Here is a 22,260-nt window from a genome sequence, read left to right as displayed (position 1 = left end):
CCTGCAGCCCCTATGGGGTTTGGAAATGCATTCGCAAGGATCTGTGACCACTGACTCCCTTTTGTCATTTTACCCACTTCCTAGTACTGTTGTGATGATTCCAAGTTAATACGCATGAAGTGCTTGAACAATGCCTGGAACAGTAAATGTCTAAGTGTTTGTTATCGCTGCCTCTGAGGTCCGGGCAGGTACATGCCTCTGGCTGGTCACTCACTAGCTATGTGACCTCCTCATGCTCAATGGGCTTCAGTTTCTTCACGCAGAGGATGTGTGGCCCGAATCAGATTTTTTTAATTTTTATTTTTAGAGTCTACCTCTAAGACCAGGTGGGTCTGTCATTCTTAGCACAGTGTAATCCTAAATATCCAAGCAGTGACCTTTGATAGTACAATGAAATGGAGCCCTTTAAATACCAGACATTCAGTAATTATGCCTGAGAAGTTGATGAAACATATCCTTCAGAAAGAGCCAGCTCTTGCTCTCCTGATAAATCAGGTTTTTATTTTGAAGCTGACTGTATATTTTATATTTTCAAAAAACATGGAAGGAATTAACTGTATCTATGGCTAACTGGAGTGTGGAACTGTCACTGTGGAGCAGCCAGCAAAACTACCATTTCCTACATTACAGTAAGACCTGGGGCTAGGTTGGGAGGAACGCCACACAGCAGACAGAACGGCAAGTCCCACCCCTGCCGGCCGGTGTGCCTGCCACTCCCACTCCTCCGTGTCAGGAGTCTGAAGAGAGCACCATTAGAAGACTGCCTGGTTGCTTTATTTCTATTTCACAGAGAAGAAAGAGGCTTCAGTAAGAGTCACTTGAGTTGCTTTTCTTGTGTACAGAGACCTTTGTCCTTCAGGAAAGAGCACAGACTTTAAAACCTATCTGCCTGCCAGACCCACCCAGGAAGCTCTGGAAATCCCACAGCGCAGGCTACACGCCAGGTCAGCTAAGTCCAAATCTCCAGGGGCAGGACCCTGACATCAGTTTAAAGTTTACAGGTGATTCCAATGTGTAGCCAACGTTGAGAGCCACACATTTCAGAGGTTTTATCCAGGCAGCACTATATTTCAGTTGGGCTGAAACATGTGGATTCTGAAATAGGTTAACAGTAAGACATCTGTCCATTGAGTCCAAAGGGACACAGACTGAACACCCTATTGTTTGGTTCTCTTTGAAGAGTCTAAAAAGAAAGCGGACTGTATCAACAGAGTAGATGCAGTGTGTGGTTAGGGTGAAGATTCTAATTCTGGCAGATCCGAGTTCAAATCCTGTGATCTGTGGCTCTGTGAGCTGTGTGATCATGGGCTAGCTTCCTGATAGCCCAGGGGAACATCAGTAGCATCTATAAACAACCACAGAGATTAAATAATGACTGACCCACAGAAGCAGCTGTGCGCAATAATTCAGCTTACTCCTGCTGATCATCATCGGACAACGGGTGTGGGAGTCCTGCATCCGTGCTGACAGTCCTGGGGCTTGGCTTTCTGTTGGCTGCCTTTCAAAAGAAGGCTATCATACCCAGAAAACTACATGCGACTCTGATAGCATTTTGGAATAAAAGCTCCCAACTACCAAAATATTCTTCCCCTAGATTAAAGGCAGAGAATCATGGACAATGGCTGCTTTGTATATTTGCCAAGTTTAGCAGAGCCGCTTGCTTCCAAGGCTCTGATGGGCGATGCCCACATTCACTCCATCCATCACAGGGATGGTATAAATGGGCAAAAGCTTTCTTTTTGGCCAGGTGAGAGAATCAAACAGAAGCTAAACACCTCTCACAATTGTTACCAGACACATGTCTTCTCTCCTGAGTGGCACTCTGGGGTTAGGGAGGCGCTTCCTGCACTGAGATTGTTGCGCGGTGCAGCGGGGCCCAAGTGGGCTTTGGGGCCACCACTACTCCAGGGACAGAGGTCTATGTGGCTCACCGTTCAGAGGACCTACTTCCCTTCCACCTGCTTCCTAAGAGCAAGAAATCAAAGCCTGTTGGGAGCAATCAACTCAGGGACACTGGGGCTTGGATTAGCAAGAGCTCGCTGAGGGAAGCTCCTCCTCCTGCATCGTGGAGCCCTGCTAAGCACCTGCTACTCTCCCTTTATCCCCCTGCAGGTGGTCCTTTGTCAGACCTTTCATGTGCCTCCAGCCACAATCAGACTGTTGCTTAATTCCAGAGGCTTAAGGGTGATTGATGGCCATGAAAGACTTCTAAAAACAATGTGAAATTTTATCCCAAGTTCTAAAAAACTAATTTAAGGTAGAAATAAAAACCCAATCTATTCGGAGTTGGGGAGCTATCCTACCTATGTATGGTGAATAGATAGTGAAATCTCTGCTCCCTAGAATAATTAGGGAAGCATGGGGTTTACAGGAGGATGCCCCCACAGCACGGAGTGTTCAACACTTTATGTGCCAAACATGCCGGGTTCATTCAAATCTTGGTTTAAGTATTATCAGCATGACTATACCACTTGTATTTCATCAGTATCACTGACATTTCATACTCTAACTTATGGACAGGCGACAGAACATTCTATAGCCACACCTAAGTATTTAAAATACTGCTTGCGGACACCCTGTGTGTTTTTGTTACTTACCATGTGTGAGCTCTGGGCAGTTTTTCAGGACTCCCCCATTGCTCTATTGTAAACAGCTGAGGACCATTGGAACCTAGACACAAAAAGAGAAATAAATGCTAAGAGTGCTCAGGCAGGAGAACAAAGCTTAGGTGTGACTTAAAAGGGAAGGAGGTGGGCAGGCATGCAGAGGGGTGTTATTTAATGTTGGGCGAGCAAGAGGTCTGCACAACTTCACAACGCAGACTCTGTGCCGCCTGTGGAATGGAATCTGGCCAAGTTAACAGCCCCAACAACAAACTGATGTGCAGAAGGCTGCTGCCTTTCTGCCGAACCCTGGAAGTTTAATTTAAAACTACTTTTGGGGGAAAAAAATAAAACATGATTTTTAATATGCAGAGCAGGAAGAGAAATTTTTAATCTACAGTAGGCACTGAAGAATTCTGCCTTCTGAAGAGGAGAGGTCTTTAAACATTCAGTTTATAACACATGGATGATTCTGCAAAATCTTGTTTTAAAAGACAAACCAAAACAAAACAATGACCACAAGAAAACAAAACAAAAAAACAAAGAAATGAAAAAAGAAAAGGGAGAAGACCAACCTTGTGGCTTGAAGCCAAGACAACCCCCGGCCCCCCATCAGGTAGCTACAAAAACAGCCCGGGAACGCGCTGCTACCTCCCCACAGAAGTACGTGTGCGCACAACACACAGCTAGAGGTCTGGGAGGCAGTCTTCCCGTGCGTCACAGTGATGCTCGGCTAGAAATTCACAGGGGACCTCAATCTCATGACATCTTGCTCACCATAAAGTTCTGCAAATCCATTCATAGGTACTCGGGACGTTCCGGTGACAAACTGCAATAACCGGATACGCTTTTCAGCGTCCATCAGCAGCACAGCCTGCGAATGGAGGCAGAAGGTCGTTACAGCCCGTGTGTGACAAGAGGCACATGCTGCTGTAATGCAGATGGGCAAACTTAATCTTATTCATATTGCAAGGTAAGACCTACACAGGAGACTCTGAAAATGGAGTTATTTGGTTTTTTTATGGCCACCACAATACCAGCCTCTCTAATCTTAAGAGATCATAATGTCTTTCTTCTTCTGCCAACAGGTTAAAATAAATGATATAAAAAAGCCAATTCTTTGATGGTGCTAAACTCTTATTTCTGTGTGTGAGGAATGGCAGTTACCCCAAGCCAGTTATAAATAGACTGTGTCCAAGAAGTGTTAACACCAGGGGAACCCAGGTTATGAGGTGGGTTAACCAGATTGTGGACAAATTCTCTAAGCTAACATTTTAAAAAAAGAAAAAAAAAAAAGCAGGCCAGGATAGGCCTCTCAATAACCTGTGTACCTTACGTATCTGAATTATTACAAGAATTGAGTAGCTTTCCTGGTAATGTTGCTTGAACTGCTGTAAAAAAAAAAAAAATCCAAAATCAAAGCTAAATAAGATTTGGACCAAGGTTTGAAGATTGTTTTTCTTTTATTTCTCTATACTTCTGCTGGAGCTTCTTGTATTGATAGAAACTAACATGATTTCTTATTTCTCTAAGAAATGAGCTTTTCCCTCCATGGCTGTTCTTTTAAAGGCCATTTGCTGGCTCTTCCGTGGGCCCACTCATTCCTGTTTCACTCCTAAGCTAAACAGAATGCAAACACTGTCTCTAAGAGAGTAAACCAAATTCCATTTGCATCTCTGACTGGAAGATATAAAGATCAAAATGCTTGTTGGAATTAACAACAGCAAAAAAATTGGTAAAGTAATTCTAGCCCCTTATGGCATTTTGGAAAAAGCCCCAAAGCACGCGTGCGCCCTGGGAAGCAAGCCTCCCACTGTTACCTATACACTTTGGAGCATCAGTTCCAACTCTTGAATCAATTACCTATTTAACGGCTTCCTCAAACAAAAGGAGGGAGTGTATGCTTTGTTAAGGATCAAACTATTCCAGGAAGAGCTGTCTACTAGCGTGACAGAAAACCAGCAGAGACGGCTGCTTCTCGTTCAGTCTGTCCCTTCTCTCCCCGAGCAGTCCAGGTGTTAACAAAACCTGCTGCCAGCAGCTGGCCTAAAGCAAGACCACGGCGAGGGTGGCCTAGAGCCCATAGGCTGGACCCAGGTAGAGGAGCAGAGACGTGGCCCTGCAGGCCCTGGCCTTACCTTCCAGAACCACTGAATGACAGGGTGGTTTGGGCAGTAGCCATTCTTGTAAATAGAATGTTGTCTCCAGTCATTCACATCCACGTCACCAAGGCCGCACATCAGCAACTACGAGGAAGGTTGACCAGATATAAACGGGGTGCAATGTGAAAGCTGAAGAAATCACACATGGGGAAATGTCCTTTTCTCAATGCCAGCATTCTGTCATGTGCAGAGCAGGTAAGCTGGCAACCTGCTGAAACCCATGACGGGGAATTTTCCCTGCCACTGCAGATCAGTGTAGGTGACGAGGGGGACCCAATTCTAGCACTTGCACAGGCCGTAACATTTCACACTGGAAATGAAAACGCCGCATCAGTCGTCTTCCCTACCCCTCTAATCTCTGCAAGATGCTCATAGATTTTCTAATGCTCCATTTACAGTTGCTCATTACTCTGGCTGTTCCCCCTTGAGGTTATTTGTCTCAATATTTGAAAATCTCTCTCTGCCCACAAGACTGTGTGTCTATGACAGTGAAGAGCTCATCTCTGCAGAGACTGTGGGGGCGCTGCGCTAACGCAGTGGCTGCTCTGACTTGGTCTCAGAGCTCCTTGGTTTGTCTAATGCTCCACAGGGATGGTTTCCTGCAGACAAATGAACATGCTATTCCTGCCGAGGTACCAGAGTAAAACGGAAGAACCAAACCAGACGTCTGAAAACCAGATTTCTAGGCCTTTTTGTGCCAGAGCCTTGCTGAAGGTAAACCCATGAGACTATTAACTTCTCCCTGCCTCCGTTTCCCCGCCTGTACAATGTAAGAGCTAGACAACATGGTCTATCTTGCAGTTTGCATTTTAAGATGAAAGAACAGAAAGGCAGTCTGTGAGGAAGGCGTCACAGGATGCAGCTCGGACAAATGGTAACAGAACTCCACCAACAGCTTCTCAACACACACAGTCTTCCTCTTTCTGTCCTGTCCACACAACAAGGGCGAGAGACCGCTATTCTCGCGGGACTGCCAGTTCTCAGATCTATGTCGACACAAAGCAGCTGAAACTACCTTATGTCAAAAGACCTCCTGCTACTACCTCATGGCCTCCTGATGCTTCCCTGACTCAACAGAACAGGTCAAGTTCACCCAGACATCTGCTCTCCAGCCCCTAGCAGATGCTTACCCTCACTTCCTGGCCAAGTCCCCATTCAGCTGGATGTGGGGAGGTGCAGATACTCAGCCAGCACAATCTTGAGCAGGATGCCACCACCCCACTAGCCACTGCCAACTCTGACTCTCCCAGAAGCAGGGGTTTTCCTTATCTGGTGCCACCAGCCTGAACCCACTCAGCCTAGCAGGCCTCTACTTGCCCGGTATGTCCCAGAACTGCCCTCTCCTGGGCAAGGAGTCTACGGGAGATTATGTCTGCTATTCCCTACTCCCAGACTGACAGACAAACCCATATGGGGCATGTAGTAGAATTCAGCTAAGCTTCCCAGGACGTTACAGGTCAGAGAATAAAATATCATTTGTGAAGTAGTAGTGGAGACTTAAAAAGAATCTACAAAAAATGTTTATAATACAAACCTCCAGTTCATTTTCATCAAAAATTTTAATCAAATCAATAGGAAGCAGTTCAGTGAATCCCTGAAAGAAAAAAAGTCATCTTAAATTCCTTTTTCCTTGAAAGAGAGAAATTTTACAGGAAAACAAACTTTCGGTTAGCCAAGAAAAACACATTCTCTACTGATGACTTATATATATCAGGGACAGTATCGAGTACATGTAGCTCAAAAAAAAAAAAAAAAAAGCAACAGCAATCACAATACAAAAATTTTGAAAAGCAGTAGAATCTACAGAGTTCAGGTACTTAAGTAGCTTCTGAAACCCTATGAAAATATGGGTTACTTCAGGCAGGTGGATTCCAGAAGCCACTGTGACACACTGTTCTTGAGTCAGTGTGTCCTAAACTGCCCAAGGCACAGATGTGCAAGAGAACATGTCCAAAAATAAGGTCCTGGAGGCACACAGATGAAAGAGAAAAGGATATGGTTATGATCAAGTCTAGGGAAGACTGAGCTCTGTAATTCCCAGGTCATCTAACTAGCGGAGTGGCCTCAACGGGGCGCTCCACCTCCCTGGGCCTCGTGTGAGGCTGATTCTGAGAGGTGATCATCAGAGTGGGGTCAGGAATCTGCTTCCTGGGTTCCTTGTGAAACCTGTGCTCTCAAGTGAGTTTTTGAGTGTCTTGCCTGGGCTGGGGCCTCGTTCCTCAGGTGCAGAGAGCAGAGCTGGGACAGCTTAGGAGCGCCTCGGCAGTGGAGAACTCTGCACTGGTTCAGAGGAAATTTCTGATGTGCTCCTGGGGCTTGTTCTTATGTTCTCTTGACATAACTAAGCCCATCATCAAGGTTTAAAAGGGGAATTCCACTTTTGGTCAGAATGAATCATTTTTAAACTCTCATCAGGACCCTGGGAGCATCACTGATACTATTTGTATCTGAGAAGTACCCGTTTCACCCTTTAAAAGGGTGACAGCTGTCACAAGGTGGCTTCGTATAAGATATAAACCAGCTGAAGAAAAAGTCTTTTACATGTACCTGTGTAGGAGAGAAGTCTGTGAGCAATAGCTCTGAAAGAAGGTAGGGGATAAAAAAACAAAATGTTCGACGACTGATTGTTACAGGGCGGTAGCCCTACTGGAAACTGCCTTTCACACTGCTGGGCCTTGAGTCCTTGTGTGTCTTACAGCGGTCACCACAGCAAAAGGCAGGGATGCGCCCCCAGCGCCTGTGGGTTCTGCCTGAATCTGCAAACAGGGGTTCCAGCCTGTGCAGGGGGACCTGCCCTTCTACATCAAGTCTGTAAAAAGTTCTCTCTAAAAATGGTCGAAGCAAATATAAAAATCAGAGAAGCAAAGCAGGAGAACACAAATCAACAGACAGAGGGTGGGGGAACAGTGCTGGACCACTGCCGTCCTGGAGGCTGGCCAACAGTGTGAGCGCCCACACCTGCCTCTCAGTGTGGGGTCTGTCCCACCGCCATGCCCTGAGGAGGGGAGCCAGCCGCTCAGCCTGGGACGGGGGCGCGGGCAGGGGCCCCAGCAGCACAGCTCACCTCCAGGAAGGCGTTCATCTGCTTCTGGACCCTGTTGACAAACCTCCACTGGATGACTAGGCTGCGGGAGAAAACGAACAGCGTTTAACCACCTCATCACCACCAGGGCGCATTTCTTTCTTCGCAACTGCAACTGCTTCTCATCGGGCAGGGGAAAGGAGGGAGACTCCTACAATGGCAAAGGAAAAGGGAGGCTCTAGTGCTGTGGCACACGCAACTCATGACTTCTCTTGAGTGTAACGGGAACAGATGCGAAACCACCTAAAATCTCACTGAGGATTTCAAAAGAATAATTGAGTCCCCCCACCCCCGAGATCAAGCATTAGTTTATCAAAGTAACTTCAGGACTATGGGGAGAAAAGAGATGAAAAAAAGAGTCATGGGGTACGAATACATATGTATGTGCGTGTAAATGTGTGTATACAAACTCATACGTATACCCACATGGATGTGTAAATATGTACATGTTTTTAAAGGGAGTACCTGGTACAACATATTTTGTGATATGGTATTTCATTCCAGTATCCAATGTACTGTTTTTCGACAATGACATCAAAGTCATCAACAAAATGACTTACACTAATAATACTACACTTTGAAGGATAAAACATCCATTGAAGGATGTTCAGCGTACAGCAGATGTACTGCCAGGAGAATCCACTGTGGACTCCATGTAAGGCGCGTTGTCATGGAACAGCACAAGGACCTGGTCATGAAGGGCTCTCATGGCCGAGGTGGCGCCATGGCAACGGCCTGGAGGGCAGCCCCACTACACAGCCGTGGCTGCTTCGCTGCGCCGGGCTGCCATCATCAGTCCAAGCCTCAGCCGTCTGCTTGCTCCAGGGGCACACGGCTGGGGGCAGCGGGGTTCATTTCACCCCTTTGCTCAGTCAAGCTGGCTGAGCCTCTGCCTGAGCCTACTCCCCACCAAATTGGAAACCTAAGAGAATTAACTGCAAAGAATGATATACAACACATATCACAGTGTCAAAACTCTCAGACTTCTGATTCTAGTCACCCTTGGATGCTTTGTTTTAAAAAATCTATTCCAAGTTTGAGTGACGACAACATGCCTGCCAGGCTGTTGTCTAGCTTGCTCAGACTGAGTTCAGAACAACGTGCAAACTAACGTGAACAGGTAGGAACTGTGCTATCTTACTTGTAGTTTTTTTTTAATTAAGCAGAGCAAGCTTTTAACTTGCAAGGAGAGAAGTCTGTGTTATCATCCATGCTTTGTCAGGGTCCCTAGTAGAGACCCCAACACTGTCTGTTTCTTCCTAATTAGGAAGAATAGGTTTCTCTTTGCAGATCACACTAAAAGAGGCCAAGACCCTCGGCCAATTCTCTCAGTTTAAAATCGTCTAACCAGTTATGTTGAGAAGAGAGGAGGGAACCAGCTTATTGAAATGGAGTACTGAATGCAAACAAGGAGCTCAGGCAGCTGCAACAATGGGCCAGACAAGCAGAAACTGGAGCCTGGAGCCCCCTCTGCTGCCCTGCCCACACCCCTGGGCAGGGTAGTGAGTGCTACCTGGTAATCCCTGGAAGATGCCAGCACTGGGTGTTTGAAGCACACATACACCCCAAAGAGGAAAATGTAATGTGCCCAACAGAGGAAGTCCTTCTGTTTAGCATGAATGCCCTAGGATTACTTACAGCTGGACTTCCAAAGGTCTCAACATGTGTTCCACTAACAGGCTGAGATTTGGTTAAGAAAATTGCAGATATGAGAAATAATTCACTATGTTTGCATGGGCCAAACTTTCCTACCTGCTTTTAACTATTTTCTTATTTTTTCATTATGGAAAAGAAGTCAAGAGAGAGATGAAATATTTTATCTTTGGTTGTTCCTAATTTTACCCCACTGGTCATTGACTGTGTTCCATTGCTGCAATTCTCAATTTTAGACTAGATATCCACATACTCCAAAAGGGAACCTGCCCCCACTACTCAATAATTAAACCTTTTTCCCCTTTATGTGGCAGCTCACTGCAGTCATGATACAAGTCAAATTTTCCATTTCATAATTCAGCTATTAGCCCAAGCCAGAAAGGAACTCATCTTGTTAAAAACATATCCATAACATGCATGAGCTATTCTGGTAAGGGATGTCACCAAATAATGCTGTTCAACTTAACAACAGAAAAGATTTAAGTGTGTGTATACGTACTCAATATACTCCCTTTTGTTTTCATTTGTTACCATTATTTCTGACCCATTGGGCTTCAGATCCACTTGGTATGTCTGTAATTGCAAAGATAAAACGACAATATCACCATCATGAAGTCATTTTGCACATTATTACAGAGTATTAATGTCCTACTATAAAAAGATAGGCAAAATTTATTCAGAAATATTTCTCAGCAAATGGGCTCTGGGTATAAGAGAACGTCTAATGAGGCTTTTAAATTGTTAAGATATTACACGTTTAGAGATGTTATCATTAAAGGCAAATTTTTAATGGTTATTTATGAGTTTTAATTATTCCTCATACATTACCAACAATGCAGAAGAGCAACATTTTTTCATCTGCTATCTGTTTGTCAAGAAATTAATGATGTTTAACAGAAAAGACAGGGCATACTCATCAAGACTATAGAGACCCAAATGAATTTCATTTGTTCCCATAAATTAGATTTTACACTCATAAACAAAGATGCGTGGAATTTCTTTCAAAGAAGCAAAACAGAGGGACATAAAAAGGAAGAAACTTCTGGAATGAGGCTGAGGGATGTATTTACCTGCCATCCTGAGAACCCAGCCTTGTATGTGCACCCGCCCCCCAACCCCTTCCCGGCTGCTTGTCTCCCCCACCACTCATCATACTGGCGGCTCCCTCCCTCGGAGCTTCCCAGGATTGGAAAGCGCAGCGCAGCTGAAGTGAAGACATGGCCTCCTCCCCAGCTACCGGCCAGCCCTGGCTTAAGTCACTGTGTACAGAGCAGCAGGTAGTACAAGGGAAGGGGTGGGGACAGGGCTAGCATTTTACAAATAAAATGTTCACTCTCATAGAAATTTGAAGGAAAAAACACTTCCCACAACTCCCCTACCCAAAGGTGACCACATCAGTACTTTGGTGCGACTTCTTGCTCGTTTTTTCTATGCATACCCAGCTGCATTTCAGAGTAAGCCAAGCCTGAGAGAGAGGGTTTTCCAGAACATTTTTCCAGGTTGCATCCACCTTGAGGGACACAGATTCAAATCTGTGATGAATTCTTTGGCTTTTGCAGTGGTCCACTTTCAGGGATTCCCCCCCCCCCCACCCTGGCCACACACACCTGAGTGCAGACTGCACCCCTCTGACCTGAATATGTGGGTCTGGCTTGTCTCCAAAGTCTTCCCTGACAGAGCACTCGATAACTGTTCTTACTCACAATGCGACGGCTTGGACAGTCACAGCACACTGACCACTCATCTAGTCCCTTTATATGTTTTCTTCTTTATTTGGGAAGAAATCTAGTTCTCCTACCATATAACTGAACTCCATATTCTAAAATGCTGAGTCAATTCTTTACTGTCGCCAATATGGACTTCAATTGTCACCATGTTTTTAGTTTTCTTCAAATCCCTCCTTACCATCCAAGGTCCCTTTTCCACGCTGTCTCCCCATGTCACGCAGCTTTAGCCTGCAGTGATCTACTCCTGTCCTGTACAGGCCATGGCAATTCATGAGGATGTTAAACAGTTTTGCTTAACATAGGGTGAGGCGGGGATGTTTCTTGTAGTAGAAATTCTTCTGACTAGTTTTTGGAAGTTTGTGAGCCATATTCAGTTGCACCTCTGTAATGTTTTTAATAAGCCTGTGATGGGTTTTCTTTTCTCCCCCATTTATTCCTCCTCGAAGACTGCCTTGCTGTTCCCTTTAGTAACTGAATTTTTCTATCAGATCCACCCTAAACGACAAGTTAACAAATCCACGCCCAGTTCTGCTTCTTGAGAGGCTTTCAGTAGAATTCAGCTGGACTAAGACAGAACCTTTCCTGGGAGTTGCCATTCCCAAAAAACCATTGCACACGTGTCAACCACAGTGAGAGAGAGGGTGGGCGGGGTTAAAGAGAAAAACACCTCTTGTGCTTCTAAAAGCAGCACCTAGTGATAAAAAGGAGCAAAACCAGCCACTATTACTGCATGTACAGAAATGCTTCTTACCTACACTGTTAATGGGACTCTAACTGGCTTAACCTTTTGGGAAGATAATTTAGCAACAGGCATCAAAATTTCAATGTGCACATCCCTTTTCATAATAATCTCTCAGAATTTATACCAAGGGAAAAATATTGGTCAAGTGTACAAAATACATATTCTTGGAATTATAACTATCATACTGTTTATATGGTGAAATATTTAAATAGCCTAGATGCCTACCAGTAGAGCATGGTAAAAAAATGTATCATCTGTGGAATGGAATTCAGGGCAGCTGTTAAAATGATATGGGTTGACATTTACTGACATGGGAAGGTGTCCAGGATTGGTAATTTAAAACTGTATGCATTATACAATTCCACTTCTGTAAAAAATGAAAAAAAAAAAAATCTTGTATACATGTGTTAACAGAGAATAATTCTGGAAGATATAAATCAAAATTTTAATTGTGAATTTTCTCCAGGTGTAGGAACTATGCGGAATTTTTAAATACAGTTGACCCTTGAATAATGTGGGAGTTAGAGGCACTGACCTCACCCCCGCATAGTCAAAAATCTGCACATAACTTTTATTCCCCAAACTTAACTATTAATAGTCTGTTATCGACTGGAAGCTTTATTAATAACACATACAGTCAATTAACACTTATTTTGCATGTTACGTGTATTATACTTTGCATCCTTACAATAAAGTAAGCCAGAGAAAAGAAAATGTTTTTCAAATTGTGGCAAATCTCCAAAAAATTTTCCAGTATTTTTACTGTTAATGTATAAGTGAATCTGTGCAGTTCATACCTACATTGTTCAAGGGCCAACTGTATTTTTATTGTACTGGCTTTACTTTTCTCTAGTATTTGCTTATCAGGTAAGTAAAGCTGTATTGAAAGATAAAAACAAACAAACAAACAAAAAAACACACAGGAAGGGGACCATATTATCCATGCTAAGTAAGGAGGCCAAGCAGGCAGTTAGTCCAGGGGAGCTGCCCAGTCTGATGGTAGAATCTCACCTCCGGTTTCTCCTGGAGGCAGTGATCAGGGGCTCAACGGCAGGCAGAGAAGGGCGGTTTTCAGGACTGCTCCCTAAGCCACTATATTAGGGGTAAATCCTCCCAAAGCCTGGCAACTGTTGTCTCCAAGTTCAAACTTCGAATGGTGTTCAACCTCCACCCTGTGGGGCTCCTCACAGAAAACACTCTGACTCCGGGAGGGGCAGTAAAGGCTGTGGTCCAAATCCACTTTTTGAACTGGATGCCAGGAGCTGGACTACAGACTGCTTCCTGCAGCCCAGGTGGAGCGCAGGCTTGGCACAGGGGCAATCCCCAAACTGTCATTAGGTAGGTGACATGGCCTCCATTTTCTCAGCAAGACAGAGGCTCAGCAGGAAGTGGAGGGCGCTGGGGTCCAGCTCAAGGTCGCCTGCCTGCAAAGCGCACACCTGTCATGAGATCTGCTTGACTCCTTGCACGTAAGTCTCTGCTGGCGCACGTCTAACCAGGGCAGTGTTCTGTTTCTGGTTGTGCCCCCACTTCACGCTTCCTTTCTTCAGCTATCAACGCCACAGCGGGGAGGGACTATGGCTCATGGCTGCACTGCAGGCCCCACTGAGGCACAGCGGGCTATCAGCCGGCTCATCGGAGAAGCGGGGTGCATCCAATCAGGGGTGTACATCTAACAGATGTCTTGCCCTGCCTGCCCCATGCCCACCTGCGACAATTAGGGGCCAAGCACAGGCATTAATCAGGCTACGGAGGCAGCGGCTAACGCCCAGGAAGGTGGACCCCCGGGACCCCCAGGACAGAGGCTAACGAGGACACTGGAGATTGAGCCAGTATTAGAACCCAACATTTTTTGTCCTCCAAGTTCCAATCTTTGCCCCCCCCCAAGGGCAGAATCTCCCCAGTAGAGAATGGGCCTCAGCTTACCTAGCGCCTGGTCCTAAGGATCTTCCTGCAGGGCCGCTGCCCAGTCTCTTCCCTACCACTGCACAGACCCTTACAAGTCCTTCTAGGGTGTCTTCCAAACAACCAGATCAGATGCTGCTCTCCTGAACGTGCAGTAAGAATTTCTACTTACTACAGCTCTAACAGGGTGCCTCCCCCTGGTGGGGTGTATGTGTGCGTGCGTGGGTACACAGCACACTGGTGTATGGTGTATCCTTTCTGCTTGGTGTACGATTGTGTGAATACTGCAGTCTGTTTATCTGAAACATTTATAAGTAGGCCCCAGATCCTCACCACCACCAGCAAAAAAAAATCACAAAATAAAAAAACTGCAGCTGCAGTTTCTTTGGATGACGTGACATCCAGCACTGAACCTCTGGCTCTATTTCTAACTGTGGAATGACAAAACCAGCTCAAAGCCTTGAGGAAGGCCGCCTGCATGCGCATCTCACTCCTGTGCTAACTGCTCTCCATTGAAGAAGTGACTATCTTGGGGTACAAGGGAGGCATGGGTTTCCCCGTGGGTAGAGTAACTGCAACACAGTCCCCACTTTGCAGAGGACTGAAGGCGTGAGAGGTTTGCACAGGCATCTTGATGTCAACATTCCTGGTTCAACGATTCTATTCTGAGTGCCTGCCCTGTATGACGCACTGTGCCAAGTGGTGAGCGCTCATTGGGGAGGTGCAAGAGGCAGACCCAGGGCTGAGCCTCCAAGCCTGGCTGGGAAGACAGACACTAAACACACTGTCATGCAAATACGTGCAAAGCCATCCACGGTATAGGCCACAGGGAGAATGGGAGACTGCTGAGGTTATTAGTCTGGGGTCAGGGCCAATTTCCTTAAGGAAGCGTGGTCTGAACTTAGGGTGGCAGGAGGTACATTCCCCACAGAAGGAACAGCATGAGCAAGAGGGAGCATGGTGTGTCCAAGAAGTCCAGGGGCACCAGACCCCAAAAGCATGAGGGACAGCTCTATGATGCAAAACATCTCTGGAGACGGGGCAGGAGGAGCCAGGCCATGCAGGACCTCGGGGGGCACATTAAGGATTTGGGTCTTTATCTCAAGAGTAATGGGAGGTCTCAATGTTTTTGGCAAAGAACGACATGATCATTTTACGTGATCTGAAAAGACCACTTTGCTATTATAGGAGGTCAAAGTGGATATAAAGAGATCAGTTGGAGTCTGAGAGAAGATGGTAGCTTAGATGTGGGTGCTGGTGGTGGAACAGATATGCACAGACAGATCTGGGAAGTATTTGGGAGTTAAAATGAACAGGGCTTCCTATGAATCAGATAGGGGAGATTGGATATGACTTCTTAATTCATTCTAAATTTCTCCCCAGAATGCAAAATATTTGATACATTACAGATTAGTTCTCTAAAAAGGGGAGGCAGTAGTTTTGTGAATAGGGGACCCAGTCGTTATCTTACTTAGCTGTGGGTCTGTTTGATGACTGTATTACCCTACCTGATTCCATCCAAGTCAGAAGAATCGCCCAGCATTAAATGAGGCTTGAGAACTGTTTTTCAGGAATAATTGACATGAACTATGTTATTATTAGAAGTCTTCTTAAAAATCCTAACATCTTGTTTGATTTTATTAGGTGGAAACAGACTTGTTTAACTGTAACGAAGGAGGGTGTCCCAGATTATGTGCTTCTAGCTTTCGCATCGTTAATGTCTTCTGAACTGTGTTGTTAGTCACATGGTTTTCTATAAGTGGATATATAGACTTTTGTTTCTTTTTGCATTTGGTACACGAGATTGATTTTAAGTCTTCCTTGGTTCTTTATTTCTATTCCTTCCTCCATGTGTTAAAAATGAAAGGGAGACATAATTTCAAGAATGATTATCCACGTGTTACCCTTTGAAAATTAGCAGTTAAGATCCTTAAATAGGTCTAGCTTAAAAAACAGGTGATTCCAATTAAAATTATTTTGTTTTCTCACATTTGGGGTTTCTATTACTTACAACATTTTAAAAAACTAGGTTAGTGCATGTTCATTCATCTGCTCAGTAAGCACTGAGCAGGCATCGGCTACATGCAGACCACCAGAGACACCAAGAAGTCCTCCAGGAGCCTACGGGGCACAGCAAGTCAGGAACAATCAGAGGGCAGGACGGGATGAGCTATGGGGGACAAGGATGAGAATGTGGAGCTTTAGAGCCGGCAGTACACAGCTGGTGAGGTGGCACAGATGTCTCTGGGGAAACTGCCAGGCACAGTATGGTTGTGCAGGTGAGAGAAGGTGCCAGAAGGCTAAGGGTGGGGGCAGCTGTGGGTCAAATGCGATGCTCAAAGGCTGTAATTCACAAAGACCACAGGATGGCCAGTGAAGAGTTGCTGTTTAAGCAGATGACTGGCACATTTGGGTTTGCTTTCCTGAACTATTACAAATGGCGCATCGTGAAGGGGCATTGGAGAAAGTGCTAGAATGAGGGGCAATACAGGAGCCAGGGACACTGCTATTACCACACAACCAAGAAACCAGCAGAACCTGAATGAGGGATGTGTGCAGACAGGGGAAGTGAAGAGGAAGCCAAGTCAGTGGGGTGGTGACCAGCTGGACCTGGGGGACTGGGCATGAAGAGAAAAAAGGAAGAGTCTAGAATGGCTCCCCAGTTTCAGGCTGCGGGGTATGGGGGAACCAGAGCCGATGTAGGGGCCGGGCGGGGGACACAGCTTCGGTCCCAGGACGATGGGCCTTTCAGGAGAAGCAGCTCAGCAGGCCGTCCAACCAGGGGGGAGCTGGGGCCTGGAGGAGGGCAGAGGCTGGTGGTGAGCAGCACGAAGACAGAGGTCACAGCTGGGGATGAGGCCACCCAACCAGTGAAGGCGGGATGAGAAAAGCAGCAGGCAGAGAATGAAGGGCTGAGGGACACGTGCCTGTAGGGTCAGCAGGAGACGCAGTCCTTCTAGGAGATGGAAAATAAAGTGACAAGAGCCGTGAAAGAAGGAACGAAGAGGGCAAGGCACTGTGACTCACAGGCTCTTCCGGGGGACAGTGAGCAGGGGTCTCAAACGGAGGAGCCAGGAAGGAGCCAAGTGCTGCAGACGCACAGTGCGCTCGGCCCTGGGGAGGCCACCGCTAACCTGGCGGGGACAGCTTCCTATGGGGCTGCAGAAATGACCTCCCACCAGCAACCCCACGAGAAGACTCCCACACAGGAGAGCTGTGTCCCTTTGTGAAGATTTTTGGGCATAAATATGGAGCAAAAATGGGCGCAGGGTGGAATAAGATGAGATTTTTAATGGACTCCTTGATCATTTATGTGAAGTTATGAGGTCGCTCTCATCTCTGGTACCTGAAGTTCTATGAACCTCACCCAAGCAACAGGGAAAAAAGGGACAGAGTTCCCTCGTCCACTCGCCCAGGACACACACACACACACACACGACTGTTCCTTGGTTCAAGCAGATGTAACAAGTAATTGTGGTACCTGCATGATCATTTTCTTGCTCAACAATTTCTGCCTCCACTTGTCCTCAATTCCTTTATATCTAGCGGCAGGAGCTTCTTTTCCCTAAGACTGTGAACCCAACAGGGCAGGGACCTGATTTCCTAACTTCACCTATAAAACTGAGCACTGCATCACGAAGTGGTACGGTAAACACGTTGTTTTTGACAGTGGAGTACACTTTTAATGATCTCTGAAGCAATAAGGAACATCACTTTCCATACGGTAACCCCTGAAACAGCCTCCAAGACCTCCTGGATTTGGAGGCCCAGTAGGTTTGGTTTGGGAGACGGGAACTCTCTCTGGGTTTTCGTGGAGGACTGGTCCCAGGGTTGGGTGACACCTTGAGAAGACCTCCCAAAAGTCATCATATCACTGGGGACAGATGAATCCAAGGTTTTCAGGTTTAAGACAAACGTATCCAACAGAACTTTAGGAAGAATATGAAAATCCCAAGCAAGCAACTATATCTTTCAACTTCACCTCTCTGATTAATCCAGCCTGACAGTGTGAGTGCAAAGCAAGAAGGAATGGTGGGAAAAACCTGAGCTTGAAGACAAATTTCACCAGAATGAACAACAGAATCATTCAGCAGAGAAGAAAAACCCAAGGCCCACCCCCCTAAACATCACCTGGTTCTGTTCATGTATTTACATTGCTAAGTAAACATTCTGTTTTTTGAAGTGCCTAAATTCTAAAAGGCCCACTCACATTCAGATCTGCTTTAGATTAAAGGGTGCTATTTCATGTCCCAGAGGCCTTAAGAGTTTCTGTAACTGCTGGAAGAGGTTGTAATTGGGACCTGGCTTCTAGGAGTGACAAAACGCTCCTGACACAATGATAAGGTAATGAGCACCCAAAGCTCCCGGCAGTTGTTCTTAATTGTCTAGCAAAGTCACGTTACAGCCTGTGAAGAAGCAAAGACTCTCTGAAAGTTGAACAGGAGCTCCTGGGCTTGCACACACTTACCTGTCCAAAGTTTTCTTCATCGATACAGAACATAAGGTCCAGTTCAGTAGGGTCATTTTCTAGGATCCATTTCAAAGAGTTGTAATATTCACTATCCTACAGAAATGACACAGAAATTAAAATTAAGCGTTTTTTTTTTTTCAAAATACAAACTTGTCTGACTTCTTTAATAAATCTTTCTAATGTAATGCCATTCAGGATGCTCAAGAATTACATTTGTCACTAAGATAATGTTTTCTGCTTCACCCCAAACCTACTCTTCCCCTTTAACTTAAAATACAAACCAAAAAGGAATGCTTAGTACTAACGGCTTTGTAGTTGAAAGCTGTCCTTTGTGGAGGGGAAGCAGCCTGCTCTGGAAGGGGAACATAACATTCTAACACTGAACACGTATAGATCAATCAATATGCTTCCCATCTTTTAAGAGTGAAAATACAGAGGAAAACAGGAAGGATAGAGAATGTTCTAATTAAATACCAAGAGTTTTAAGTTACGCCCCTTCTTGAGCTTTAACTGCTCTCTGCCAAGTCACTGGAAGCAAACAGGATGGCTGCTCAGAGCCCAGACATAAGCAACAAGGCCTTGGCTCCTGTCTTTCAGGGCAGGTCAGGGGCTGGACTGCTGAGGACCTGACAGGCTCTGAGAATGTGCTCACCAATTATCAACACGTGGTACAAAATTAATTTACACCAGAGGGCAATTTCTGTGCTCCTAGCATTGTCATTATACAGTAATAAAAGCGTAAAGCCTAAGTTAAAGGTGAAAGCTGGAAAGCAGTTTGCAGCTGGAACTGTGGATATGGATAGGAACTGCCCATGGAAAAACCAGCTGAGTGGCTTCCAGTGCACTGCTAGCACCCTCCTCTCCTTTCATGCAGAGGTGTTGAGCAGAAACAGGGATCAGAGCTGGTAAGTCACGAGGCTATGGCTCTTCTATCCAACTACACCGGACACACAGGCAACACAACAGCAAGGCCAAGGGCACACAGATGCTTTCTGACTCAGGCGACAGAGTGTGAAAGCAGAGGTGCAAGTACCCTGGATGGACAGAAGAGCGTCGGGCGACAGCCACATGATCGGCGGTGGGTGGCAGGAGTATGGGTGTTTAGAAGAGAAACAGAAGCAAAAGGTGCATTATGAGACGAGCATCTCTTTTTGTTTTTATAGCAAATCCTTTCAATTCAGATGGTCACTGAGATAAAAGGAGCAGGGTAAGTGGAACGTGTAACCCCTGTGACTGCTGAGGGAGCGTCCCCGACACTCCTCACTTGCTTCCATCCTCTCCTGCACGGCAGCCGTCACTGCCACGTCTAGGAGGACTGTATTTCCTGTTTTGGCCTGTGCCACTGCCATTTTTTTGAGGTCAGAAAAACACAGAGAGCAGGTGAATCTCTAAACACTTGCTATGAGCAGTTTTTTTTGATGGAGAACGGGGCTACAATAAGGTCTCCAGATAACCTTGGATTTAACTTGGTCAAACCAGTCCTGGGTGAGCAGAGGTAATGAGGTTCGCGCGTGCTCACCCCAAGCACATGACTCTAGAAGTGTGGATGACGATTTGCTCATCAGAAATATTAGGGAGCTCGCTTGAACGATTACATGTTCTCTGCTGCTCACACTGAAGGACGATGCCCGTAAAAACCGCTGTGACTACAGCACGGTCGCTGCTCTCCTTTGGCAAGGCTGGCGACGCCCATGGGGGAGTCTGTGTTTACTCACCACAGATTCCATGTCGTTCAGAGTGATCTGCTTTCCCAACATCATTTTGTAAAATGGTCTAATGAAGAAACCTAAAATATGGGGAAAACTGGGTTAGTTTCAAGTCTAATAATGCTGTGCCTCTGAGCCGGAAGTAAAAGATTAACCTGTCTCAGGTTTGGTGCAAGTCCAGCTGCAGGGCAGAACAACTGAAGACCTTCTTTAGCGATCTGTGACCAAGCGATCTGTGACCGTGGCCAGGTGAGGGGTCGGGCGCAGGGGTTAGTCGGGAGGGCAGTTATACTGTTAAGAGATGGTAAGGCTGAAAGGGGTCAAGAAGGTTTCTGGGAGGTGACAAACGAGCTTTGAGGCCAAGCAGGAGTTTGCAGGGCAAACAGGGCCCATGAACGGCATAGCAAGGGGTGCTCCAAGCAGGGGGACAAGACTAGGGACTCGCCGGCAGAGAAGCACAGAGGGCCTGGAGAGGCCCGGCCAGGGCCTGGAGGCATGCAGCTCCCATGGGGTGCTGGAGCCTGGGCTGCTGCCCAACGGCAACAGGGAGTCACTGAAAGGCCAGGTGGAAATCCTGCCTGCATTTCAGTATCACTGCCTGGGCAGTGATGGGAGGGGGGAAAACAGGAAATGAGGGGGACAGCTTCCAAGGCTGTGCAATCTGCCAGGTGCGGCTGGGTAAGGTCCGGGGGAGGTGATGGCAATGAGGACTCTGGCACCGCACAGGTGTCCCACAGGGTCCCCAAGTCACCTGGTCCAAAGGCAGGTCAGCACCACAGGCTCCTAACACTGGGCAGAGGAGCCTCAGGCCTGCCACTTCCCCCCATCACCCTGAACCCCCAATGAGTCACCAGCCTCTGCAGCACATTCCCACCCCCACAGGTCCTAAGGCAGCAGCAGCTCCATTACCTCTGTGTCTAGGGAGGGAACGAGGATGGGGCCAATGGAAAGGGAGCGGCGGGCTGGTTATGGAGCGTGCTGACTGCCTACAGGGGCATTCACGGTTTTAAGGGACTGAAGACATGCTGGCCACACTCACTGGTGGGTGTTCTGGCTCTTGATTTGCAATTCCTGACCTCCCCTGTCATCCCCTCTTGCCCCCCTCTCCTCTGTCCCCCGACTTGTTTCTATGGGGTCTATGGCCCTCCCCAGGGCCGTGACTCTTGGCTGGTCTCTGCTCGTCTGCAATGACCCCAGCTCCTAAATGCTCCCACTCTCCCTGCCTTCAGGTGCAGCCAGGGCTGGCGAAGCGGTCCCTGGCCTTTTCTCCCGAGCACTCCAGGCGTGCTCTTTCTTGTTTTTCCTCCCACTAGAATATAAATTCATTGAGGTCAAGATTTTATCTTTTACTTCTCTGTATTTCCCTGAAGCAACTAGGAATGTCTTCATATTTAGCAGAAGGTAAATAAACTGACCTTCTAAGAAGGTTGACATGAATTCAAACAGGCTGAAATAATCTATGGCATGATTCCAATACTGCAATTAAAATATATTCACACTACCTACGTATATAAAAAGAGCACGCGTAATTTCCTTCTGATCAGTGTTACTTTGCTAATTAGTTCTGTTTACTAATTAGTAAACAAAAGTTTACTTCCCACACAAAAAATAAAACTCTGACATGAGAGATCTAAACCAGCTAGTAATTACCAGTAAAAATAAATCAAAGGAAAAAGCAGAGAGGATACATCAATTATTTATTGGAACAGCTTAGGTTCCATAAATGCAACTAACATAATTCCTCTGGAAATCTCTCTCTACAGTACCTGCAATGTCAACCTCAAATACAACTCTCTGATTCCATCCTCAACCATTTCAGCCACAAATTCTTCAAAAATATTTGTGTTTCTCTTTCCTCTGATTTTTGTCTCTTAACGGCACTACTTTTGAAATGACCAAATCCATATGAAGTCTCTATTATAAGCCTACTGATTAACCCGGGAGGGAGTCTGACTTTACTTCTAACATAACTTGACATTTTTCCATGACTTACATGTGCTACTAATGAGACTATTTTGTGCCATATGTTTAGGCAGTGATCATAGGGCCAAGGTCTTAGATGAGCTGTAACATTGCTTTGAAATTTAGTCTCTTCACACTCAAAAGAACAATAATTTGAGGACAAATAGAACAATGGCAGGATATTGGGTGGATGATATCATTTTAATTAACTTTTCAATTAGCTTTTCCATCTGTCACCAAATCTAGC

The 22,260-nt window shown here is 46.0% G+C and overlaps 1 protein-coding gene across 14 annotated transcripts in view; it reads right to left on the bottom strand.

Moving 5' to 3' along the window:
• Positions 1-22,260, bottom strand: part of NEDD4L (NEDD4 like E3 ubiquitin protein ligase) — a 308,396-nt gene that overhangs the window by 2,946 nt on the left and 283,190 nt on the right. For all 14 annotated transcript variants that reach the window (XM_073213140.1, XM_073213141.1, XM_073213142.1 and 11 more), the window contains 8 exons: positions 20,061-20,131; positions 18,343-18,438; positions 10,000-10,073; positions 7,830-7,890; positions 6,300-6,359; positions 4,742-4,849; positions 3,381-3,477; positions 2,598-2,670 (listed from right to left, as the gene is read on the bottom strand). In XM_073213140.1, the coding sequence (XP_073069241.1) occupies positions 2,598-2,670; positions 3,381-3,477; positions 4,742-4,849; positions 6,300-6,359; positions 7,830-7,890; positions 10,000-10,073; positions 18,343-18,438; positions 20,061-20,131 (640 nt within the window). The remainder of the gene's footprint in view (positions 1-2,597; positions 2,671-3,380; positions 3,478-4,741; positions 4,850-6,299; positions 6,360-7,829; positions 7,891-9,999; positions 10,074-18,342; positions 18,439-20,060; positions 20,132-22,260) is intronic.

Source organism: Manis javanica, chromosome 9 (assembly GCF_040802235.1).
Source record: "Manis javanica isolate MJ-LG chromosome 9, MJ_LKY, whole genome shotgun sequence".
Lineage (NCBI taxonomy): Eukaryota > Metazoa > Chordata > Mammalia > Pholidota > Manidae > Manis > Manis javanica.
Note: the sequence above shows the minus strand (reverse complement) of the source record. Positions and strands in the feature narration are given on the sequence as shown.